The 11,162-nt window shown below is 31.3% G+C and overlaps 1 protein-coding gene across 1 annotated transcript in view; it reads right to left on the bottom strand.

Moving 5' to 3' along the window:
- Window positions 1-96: 96 nt before the first annotated feature.
- LOC124357316 (paramyosin, long form) overlaps window positions 97-11,162 on the bottom strand; it is a 51,357-nt gene continuing 40,291 nt past the window's right edge. Inside the window, exons 13-17 of the mRNA XM_046808995.1 lie at window positions 2,266-2,461; window positions 1,837-2,130; window positions 1,522-1,728; window positions 1,171-1,371; window positions 97-1,057 (exon numbers count right to left, since the gene is read on the bottom strand). Of these exons, the coding sequence (XP_046664951.1) occupies window positions 854-1,057; window positions 1,171-1,371; window positions 1,522-1,728; window positions 1,837-2,130; window positions 2,266-2,461 (1,102 nt within the window). The 3' untranslated portion in view covers window positions 97-853. The remainder of the gene's footprint in view (window positions 1,058-1,170; window positions 1,372-1,521; window positions 1,729-1,836; window positions 2,131-2,265; window positions 2,462-11,162) is intronic.

Here is an 11,162-nt window from a genome sequence, read left to right as displayed (position 1 = left end):
CTCCAAAAACGCAACATTTGTATACATTACTGCCTTTTGAGTAATTCAAGTTGGTGGTTTTATTTTTGTAGGTATAAAGGAGCAGGTTTCAAAAAATTGTAGTAACATTATCACACTTTATTCAGAAAATTGATATAAGAATACTTACATTGACAATGTTAGCAAAACATTTGAGTCAAACAACTCCAACAAGTATAAAGGCAACAAGAATATGACAGCTTCTTATCCTAGTTCTAAATATATGTCAGCGGTACCTACCATCAATATTGCCTGCAGTTAAAATAAAAGTATCTCATTATTCTCTTAGAGTCGTAGTGTAGAAGCGTACTAGCCAACCTTCCAATAATAAACTTAAAATTACAATATCTGTGGAACTTCAAACAACACAATGAAGTAACCCATAGATAGTTTTCTTTCCTGCGTAAATGCCACAAAAGTTGTCAAGTGTACTTTACTTCTACACTTGAAGCGAAATATCGAGTGTGATCGTAGAAGCGCGCTTTACCGATTTATCTTTGGTGCGGTGGAAATTTTTACTTATATACATACTTCCTCACCAAATCATTATTGTTTTTCTTTGTTATTTTATGTTTTTAATTAGGAATTAAATCCAAGCTTCTTTTACAAAATTGTTGTCCTTCACTGTGTGTTTGTCTTTTCCATTGTATTCTTGTTACCTCTTTCTTTTTTGTTGTTGTTGATAGTTTGAAGCTTGGATCCGATTTTTGAAAATGTGATGGAATAAAATTTGTCGAAGTTATCGGAATAATTGATCAGGTAGTTGTCTTTTGAACGATATCAAAACAGTGGCATGGTGAAGTGTGTGAGTGTGTGGTGACGGTGAAGTGAGGGTTTAGACCATTTCGCTGGTGGTGGTGGTCCGCTCCTGTACCAGATACACCTGTGAGCCGGGGACAGTGCTGGTGGTAACAAATGTGCGGTGCTTGGCTCGGATCAGTGACAGGTTGCTCTCGGCTGTGTCTGCTCGGTCCTCAGCGGCTTCCAGTTCTCGTTGGAAGCGGCGCACTCGGGTCACGCTCTGTTGTGACATGCCCTCCTGTGGAACAAAATATCTTGCATGAAAGCTGCCGAATATTCTATTGAGATTTGTAATGTCATTCAATGTTAAAATATGTATTTTTCATTTTAAAAAATTAGAAAAGTACATACTGTTTCCTGGAGCTGCCTCTTGTAAATGTTGACCTTCTGGTTGACCTTGTCCAAAGTCTCTTGTAACAGTGAAATGTTCTTGTTGTCCTCTTCACTCTGAATGGCGAACTCCTTGACTTGGCGTTCCTTCTTTCGCAGGATCTTGATTGTCTCAGCGTGTCTACGCTTCTCCTCATCGAGTTCAAGTTCCAGATCACGCAGCTGGACATGAATTAAAATTAATTAATTAATTTTAATAATAAAGTATGGAAAATGTACTTTTATCTTGGTAACTTAGGTGAAATTTAATTTTTTAAGTGGACTTAATTTTAGAAGTTAAAAATAAAACATTAAAAATGTGAAGAATCTTACCCTAGCCTCAAGCTTGCTGATGATGCGCTTGCCTCCAACAATGGCATTGGCCTCAACCTCCTCCAGGCGGACGGAGAGATTCTTGACCTCAATCTCCAGAGACTTCTTGATGGCCTCAATCTTAATGATACGCTCTTGTTCTTCATGAAGGATCTCCACAGTGTGCTTCAGCTCTACTTGCACTCGCTGGTATCTTTCATCAGAGATCTAAAATAGAGTTTGATTTTAAATAATTGTTGTGTAGAGGGAAATTTAACAAAGTAAATAATTTTTGTAAAACCTATAAAATTTGTAAAATATTGATAACTAAGTTACCTTGAGCTCCTTGGTGACTTCCTCGTAGTCAGCAGCGATGACTGACAGCTCCTGTTCAATCTTGGTGCGAGCGGCAGACAGGTTGACATTGATGGTAGTCAACTCGTGTACTCGGCTCTGAGAGTCCTCGTACAGCTGCTCAGCTGTTCTCTTGGCTCTCAGGGCAGACTCGTAGTTGCCACGGATCTCCTCCAGTTCAGCGGTGATGGATTGTACCTTTCGTGAAGCGATGGCGTACTGATCAAGAGTGACGGCCAACTGGCGTTGGACCTCATCGTAGTGGGCCTGCAGCTCCTGTTCACCATTGCAAAATAACAATATTGTTACTTCTGTATTGTTGATTACATAAATATTAGTCCGTCTATTTTTTCATTGTAAGAAACAGAATCAGAGAGAAACAAAAAGTTCAATAAACGTTTAAATCCTTACTGTGAGTGAGAGAGACTGCTTCTTGATGGTCTTCTGGAGTTCGATGTTGTTCTTGTTGGCGACATCCAAGGACAGTTCAAGCTCGGTGATCTGGATCTGCAGCTTCTTCTTGATACGAGTGACTTCAGTCTTCAGCTTGGTCTCAGCCTCAACAACACGGGCACTCAGCTGTTCAATCTCAATGCTGGTCTGCTTGCTGTAACATTCAAATGGTGTTTATTGTACATGAGGAAGTATGAAATTATTTGTACCAATTCCAAATTGGAGAGTTTTCAGTATTGTTCAAGTGAAATAACAACACTTATTACTTTACTCATAGAACTTCTTAGGTTGTATTGTAACATGATAAGTCTTGCAAAAAAATAAAACCTATCCCAGAACTTACAAATATTGGAGGAGTTGTGATGAATTATTGATTGAAACTATACAGAGGATGCGGTTATCCTCTAGTTATTTTCTTTACTTCATTAATCAAATCCCATGGGAAAGAAGAAAAATTTATATTATTATTATTAATTATTTATATTAAATTCTATACAATCAAATTAACCCTTACGGAGTCAGGATCTTGTCCATAAGCATAATACATCAAGTAGCCCTTAGAGTCAATCACTCCAATAATAATAATATTTTGTATATTATATTTTATAATAAATTCAGTAACTTTTGCTTTATAAACGGAATGTTATTTTTATGTCTAAAAAGGGGCAATGCAGAAATTATGTTGGAATATATGTCCAAGCAGTGTGTTAATCCTCTGCGTGTTGGTCAGTGATAGAGTGTGACTCTAAAGCGGTTTGTATTTGTGCTAGTTAATCTCGTTTCTACTCACAGAGATAAAAATACTGAGATTATCCTACAATTGTATATGTAAGTTATACAATGTAATGTTCAGGGTTTAAATTTGTAATTTCTCTTCAACAAAATCTCCAAGAAAATATTTGCTCAAACAAAGCATGCCAAATGATGCGGTACTTGTATAAACTGGAAGATTGTCTTTCATTAGATAGATTTAAAATGTATCTAGGATAATTAAAAAGGGAGATTTTGTACTAAATTTTAGGAAAAATTGGATTAAAATGCAGTTTATGAAGTGTCAAAACATATTTGATCAACAGGATGGCTACACCATGTTTATTTTTGAACTTTAGTATGAAGGATTAAGAAAATTTAGGGAATGATTAATGATGACTTCTAGCGAAATCAAAAATGTTGGGAAATACCCCTCTTAAAGGGGTACTCTCTACTCAAAATGTTTTGAATGGGACCAACCCCTGTTTGACACATCACTACCATGTATTTATGTTTCTATTTATATTCTATATTTCTAATGCAGCTAATAACTTACTATTATAGAAGTTAAGACAATCAGTTTTACTTCAAAAAATAATTTCTTTTTAGTGATTACTATTTTTAGTGATCTTTTTGAGTAATATGCTACACAGGAAATAGCAGTCATACACATTCACTCTCTAGTTTCTTAATATAAATACACCTTTCGTAAATATCGCTAAATTAAAAATCACAATAAACCAATAACTAGACATTATTTCATAAGGCCTTTTGACAACAAGGTTTTCTTCATCAGATACTTCATAAAAGTTAAGAATTTTATCCATACAAGCACCATGTTCAAAATAAAAAAGAATACATTTGTACATTGATTTTTCATAATGGTAATACTTTACTGAATTAGTCATTTTTAATAACTGACTAGAAGAAGAATTCAAAAATATAGTGTCAGTTATGCAACATTTTAAAAAAAATTTGCAACTCTATTTAATTTTATCACTACGTATAGACACTTTCTAAATAACCCAGAGTCTTTTCCCTAATTTACTTTACTCTAAATAATTTAAAAATCTTATACGTATTAAAAAAAACCAAAAACCAAAAAAAAACATTGTTATAGTTTTTACAAAGTGGTGGGCTAACACGCCAGGATATAATTAACTCAGTACCTCTGGTCCTTGTAAAAGGAAGCGGAGTTGTAATCAAATCGTTTTAAATCGTGATGTAACTCGTTCAGTGGCTGAAATAGTTTTTCTTCACCTTCAATACGTTTATTGTATTTAGCAGTTATCCTTCTCCTTGCTACTCCATAAACTTCTTGTGCATGTTCTTGTTTCAGAGTTTGAACTACTTTATGGGTTGATTTGTGTAATGTTCTTTGAAGACTGTCAGTGAGGAGTTTATAGGCAATTGATAGCCTTGATTTCCCTCTCAGTTCGTTACTAGCACTTGTGAGAGCAGAATGGTGGTAACGAGGCTTTAGAACAATATCAACCATGATGAAAAAAGTGGAAGCTACGCTTCAGGTAGTTTAGTTCTTTAATGGATATTCAATCAGGCACTTTACCACACAACCTTTGTAAGCTTGTAGATGGAACTCAACTATAAATCAAAATAATTACTGTCTGTCGAGGAATGCTGTGAAGTACACAATTATAAATGAACACAAACGGTTTCCAGTCACTGCCTAGACTCAACAAATACTTTTCACCATTCCGAAGCACTTGACGATGACAGTAAAACAAAACACTCCCTCCCCAAACACAATGGTGAAGAGAACTAACGCACGGTTCCACTAATTACAAACACAGCTGGCAAATATCACCAGTTTTGGTCCAATCAGCGAGGTTGGGCGCCTTCTGCTACAACAACAGGCTTCCAACACTATTCTTGGATGCATTCCATAACCCAGCATCGCTATTTGCAGCTGATGACTATCGTAGGTTTCAGACAATCAGTTTGGCTACTTCAATAAAATACTTTCTTTTCACGGATTACTGTCAACGTCTTGAATAATGTTGTATACAGTGGCTTTGTCTGATCTTTGACGTACTTACGATTAATTTAACTTCATAGAGGAGACTTAAAAATAGAACACATCTGCTTACTGTTTACCAGTTCATGCAGCAGTGCAGAGGTATCTTAGCTGGGCAGTTGATAGGTTAGAAAAAGTTTAAGAATTTTAGAGCATTCCTCCTTCCTAAATATATTTTTTATACATAAATTCAGGAAATGATTATTTCCTAAAATTCTAACACTATATCAGTTTGTATATATCTCTATAACCTGTTATAGATAATTTCTAAGTCCAGATCATAATACACTAAAAATAATAAGTTGTAACAGTGCAATTTACGCTAAACATATTTTAATGTAAGTATTTAGTTAAAAAAAAATAATTGCCTCCACTTTGCCAATGTTTTTGACCTCTTATTTAAAACAAATAGACTATTAAATTTATTATGTCACAAATTTATAAACTTAAAGAAGGAATAAATAGAATTTGATCAAACATCATAATATAAATAAGTATTGTTGCTGCAAAGTTTTACATTTACTACATTTTTAAGATCCAAACCCATTCTTTGGTAACAGTTTAACATTTTCTGTATTGCCTCACTCTGTAACTAATAACGACAATAGTATTAAAAAGCTATTAACATTGTAACACTGCTCCATTTATATTTGTATATTTTATCAATACTAAATATTTTACTAAAAGATATGTTTGTTATACCTAACGTTTTTTAAATACGTGTTAGAGGTTGAGTCCCCCCATTTTAAATGCCCGTAGCATTTGCATTTAATATTTGGTGCTTTCTAAATTTAGATTAGAGCATGAGATCAATTTTGATTGTTGCATCCTTCTTTAACTGATCAATTTGATTTATTCTAGCTATCAATAAGAGCAATTCCAGTTGGGATTCCATTGTATCACAAAGACCCACTTTTACTGTGACGACTTTAATTTCTTTATCCATCTCCTCATTGTCTGAATAGAGTTACAAATATTGTAATTTGTTTATATCAACCGTTTAAAAGTATTCTAATACAGTATTGAGGTGAAAAACTAATCAAAACTATTGGTTTAATTTATAAATGTAAGAATCTGTTCAGATGTGGTCCAGTTTATTACAGGTTTTACTTAATTTTAATATTGTATATTAAAATTATAATATTTTATTACATTTTCTTATAAATCAAAAGACATACATATCCAAACAAAGTATGAGAACAATTAAGTTATTTTTGTGTCCTAGCTTGTTTTTTATATAGAATAAGAAAATAATCATATCAATAGAAACATTTAAAATTATTTGAGATTGCGTCAGTCATGACTTGTTTTACACAGTATTCAGTCAGTTTTGACCCACCAACAACTAAAATATTTACTTTTTAAAAATTATTAAAGATTGCACTTTATGCACTTGTATGTTTATTTAAAACAGTGTTTTACAAGTTGTAAGTCATTATTTCAAAGCCCTAAACTTGTATCATTAATTATTTTAGAAACTAAACAAAAAGAACTGATGTTTTGATAAGAGTCTCTTATTCTCACATATCCATAAAAGAGTGAAAACCCTTTCATGGATGTGGCTAATACATTTTTTGTAACTATTATTTATTTGTTTGTAATTTTTGGAATATTTAACATTAATTAATAAAAACTGATTTTAATTTATCCAAAGTGTAATAATGTATGAGCTGTACTATATAAAGAACTAAATAAATTGGAAAATAAATTCTATTACATAAGAAACGTACATCAATGATTTGGTTCTTTACATAAACGATGACAAATATGAGAGTCAAGAGACAGTGAAAAGATCAAGATCAAGATCAGTATCAGAAGATTCAGTTGTATTAAACCAAATCTTAACCTAAATAAATAGCTAAGATTTAAAAACTATAATAATAGTCAGTTAGTCACCATTTTGGTTGGTATGAAATAAATGTTTGTTACATTATTTGAAAATTTTTATGTTAACAAGAAATGAAAAATAATAATTCCTACATAAAAAAGTTTTCAATGTGAAAAATAACATAAAAGATTTATCTTTTTTGTTGATTCCTGGAGGAAATTGAAGTTGACTGATTATATTATAGATAACTTTTTTTTATGCTCCATGTTTGTGTTCAAATTAAAAATTTATTAAATCATAAATGTCATGTTAAGTTACATTTCTTTAATATGTATTTGTGTGGTATGTTTTTACAAAATATCTATCATAAATTTAAAACTTATTTAAGAATGACGAAAACTTAAAAAAAAAACACAACAAGAAAATAGTATACATTGTAAAAATACTAACTAAATTGGTGCTAATATAAATAAAAAGAATTTGATTACATAAAAATAGTAGCATGTTTATAATTAAATCACCAATTTGTTAATCTTTTTATGTTATTTAAATTTAAATTAAAATGTATTCTTTCACATTAACAGTTTTTAATACACAAATTCCTAAATGCCTGTTGTTTGTGTTTTAATATTCAAAACTTATTACAACTCTATGTATATTCTTCTTAAGTTTTAATCAATAAATAACACTTAGTTCATTTATTTCAGTACCTATAAAATTTTAAGGAAGGTGCTTTGTTAGGTATTCAGTCAGCATGAGGTCAAAACATTGTTTGTTTTCAAACGATCTTGGAATTAATGGAAACAAAAGAATCCCAGCTTTTATTTTTGGTCTTCTTATGTTTCATATGAGCCCTAGATGTAGCACTTAGCTGTTGGCAGAAAGGGTGCTTACTTATGCCAACTTCAATAGCCTACATCGAAGGTCACTATCAGCTCTATTTTAGCACTTGCATTTCTTAACTCTTTCATCTATCATTGTACCGTATTACAACGTCAGATGCAATCCACAATGGCTGTTTTGTAAAATATGTTACACAATGTTACTGATATAGTATTTTATTCTAAACATTACTAAAAATTAATAATTGATTAATTAATATAAAGTTGTATATTTGTTGATGCAAGGATGGAGAAGTGGACAAAAACTTGAGCTATGCACTAAAACCGTACACGAAAGTTAACCAGCATGCGAATACATGCTAGATCAGACTGACCTAAGTATATTATATTGTTTTAATCTAATTAAGCATTGTTTTGTTTTTTTCTAAAAACCAGTTTTGAACAGTGTGTTCCTAAATTAACATAATTATAATGAACTAAGTAACTGTTACACAATTCAGTTTGTAAAAGCAAATTTTTTATATTACTATAATACAAAGGCAATTTTTAAATAACTTTGTTAATAAAAAAATCTTGATGAGATAAAATCTGAAAGAATTGGTAAACATTTTAACTACAAATTTAGGTTTAGGGCATATGATTTTTAAGTGCCTAATAAGAATAAATAATTAGTGAAGACAACTAAAATTTGGATGACTCTTTCACAAACAATAGGTATTTTATGATACAAATAATGACAGTTTCAATTTCTTGGGCCCCTAGGCATAGCAGTATGTGCGCCCACTTCCCCTAAAAATATGTTTTGTGGATTTTGTTTATATTGTTGTATCAAAAGGTGACAAAATAATTAAATTTCTAATTTTTATGAAAGATTGTTTAAATACATTTGAGGCTAATGGGCCTATTGGTAAATTCACCTTTGGCTATACAGTTATTACAGTTTTTTAGACATGGTTTATCAAATATCAAATGAAAATAATTAGGTTTTACTTTCTTATGTAAAACCATGGCAATATTTACAGATTGCTGCGTTATTTGTTTTATAGCATATATAGTTTTTATTCAAGTAGCAGATCTTTATTTTAAAATAATTTATTCTAAACTCAAGTGGCAAGATAATGATGTTTTCTTATATAGAGCATTTATTTTCTGTTTTGCTACTGTCTGTTAAATTTTAAAACAACATGTAGGTACCAGCATATTTTCCACCAAATTAACTATAATAACTATAAGTTTACAGATTTAACCATTTTAAACTATATTACTCCTTTGTTTTTAACAATCCTTTTGTTCAAAGTTAATACTAATTAGACATTAATAGGTAATTGCTATTTTAGGATTGTCTAGATTGATCATTTCTCATATTATTTATTGTTTTGTTCATAACATTTCTTTTAGAAGATATGTAAGACACCAATATTTACTTACTTAAATTTGAAATTTGTTAACAGCTTTCTTTTCTGACTTTGTGAGGAGGGAAACTCAACAATTAGAAATTGTTAACCCTTTAGTGATTTGCAAAGTGTCACATTTAGTTGTCATTGAATCATACAACAGTTGTTTAGTTCTCTGGAATCTATAGCAATTGATTCAGTTGTATTTGAGGTAGTATTTTTCTAATTTGGAACCTTGAACATGTTTGATCAAGTTTGGAAAGTCCAGTCCAGAAAAATTTAAATTTTTAAACACAATTCACATTTTAAAAATATAATGAAAAAAAATAACCTTGGTCTATTTTAAAATTGATAATACTGATAGTGAAATTTTATTTATAACTAACTGTAGAAACTTCCCATTTAAAATATGTAGGAACAATATTTTAATTAAAACTTTACGAATTTGTTTGAACACTGTACATTGTAAGTGTTCTTTCTAGTTGTAGCTGTGTTGCATTGCTTTGTAGTTCGCATTGATATGGAAATTATGTGGCAGAAACTTTGATGAAACTAGTTCTGATGTTAAAGGGCTATTATACTAAATCTTTTTAGTATATCCTTTTTTGGAGTTTATCCATAGTTTTAACTCATTTCAAATATAATAATAATTACCTAATTTTCATGAAATAAATTTAAAATGTTGAATAGTTTTCTGTAGTACTTTATAACAGCTGTTTCCTTGTTTGCCGCTAGATAGTGCACAACATAACCTTTCAGTGGCAACAGTTTTTAGCATTGGGTGCAATATGTTACCAGTGACTGATACATGATCAAAGGTATGCACTTTAAATTTATTAGCTGATAATTAAAATATAAGATGACACTCATATAACGGAACCTACCATATATCTGCTTTCTGTAAACCACACGATAAACTACGCACTCAAATGATGTTATTGTGGTAGTGATTAGATTTTTATATGCACAAGTAATCCTTCAAATGGATCACACTTTAACTGCTCTATTCTTGTATTCTCTTTTCACCTTTTCAACAACCATCACCGGTTCACTGCCTTACGAGGTTCAACAATAAAGTGTGATGCTACTTTTTGCTCGCTACTAGAGGTTAGTTATCTAGGTTATCGTACTGATAATCTCTTATCTAATCTCTGTCTCTTATCTATTCCATTACACTGATGTAAAACAACGTTTTTAACAAAGGCCAGTGCTGTTAACAGGTGTCACAATAGATAGCATTAGTTAGTGGTATAACATCTATTATTGAATAAAATTTTGTGGAAATGTTACGGTGAGTTTAGAGAGCTTTAGTGATCGTTTGGACCAACATTGACAAGTATTTTGGTAGCACAGAGTAGTTACTTAGGGCTGAATTGAAGTTGAAGATTACAATGAACAAACCAGACCAACTAAATCTGATGATAATATAAGAAGCGAGATTCCTAGAGCAGAGTCAAGAGTGCTACTTTTAATAATATTATAATTATCATATTACATAAAATTGTTAATATAAGTTTTCCTTTGATCAGTCTCATAACTTTATTGTCGGACCTCTTGTATCCCAAACAGTTGTCTACAATAAACAATCTATGTGTTTTCATGTGTCACTCAATACTGTTAGAATTTTAAGTAAGAGGGCGTTTTATGTATTCATGCAAGAACACAGAATAGTGCTTACAACCTTAGGAAGTGTTTCAGCTTATACATAATCACGAAATAAGTTGTGTTAGTTTTGAGTGTAAGCTTTGTATTTAAGTTACAGATGTTGCCAAAGGCCATTATTACGCCAGTTAGTATCAAATTTTCTTATGGCGATTATCCTATCTACTCAATAGTATTATAACCAATCCACCAATTTCTTAATAGATACAACAGGGCAAACCTTACATCGTGGGAGAGTTTGAATGATACAAACGTAGAAAGTAGATACTGTTAATTCTGGTCAGTTGTTATTAATTTAGGTTCTTTTCCGTTAATTCACTACAATTAGTTTTATGGTCTGGAAT

This window comes from Homalodisca vitripennis, chromosome 1, assembly GCF_021130785.1.
Source record: "Homalodisca vitripennis isolate AUS2020 chromosome 1, UT_GWSS_2.1, whole genome shotgun sequence".
Classification (NCBI taxonomy): Eukaryota; Metazoa; Arthropoda; class Insecta; order Hemiptera; family Cicadellidae; genus Homalodisca; species Homalodisca vitripennis.
The sequence above is the reverse complement of the archived record's forward strand: the minus strand, read 5'-3'. Positions and strand labels throughout refer to the sequence as shown.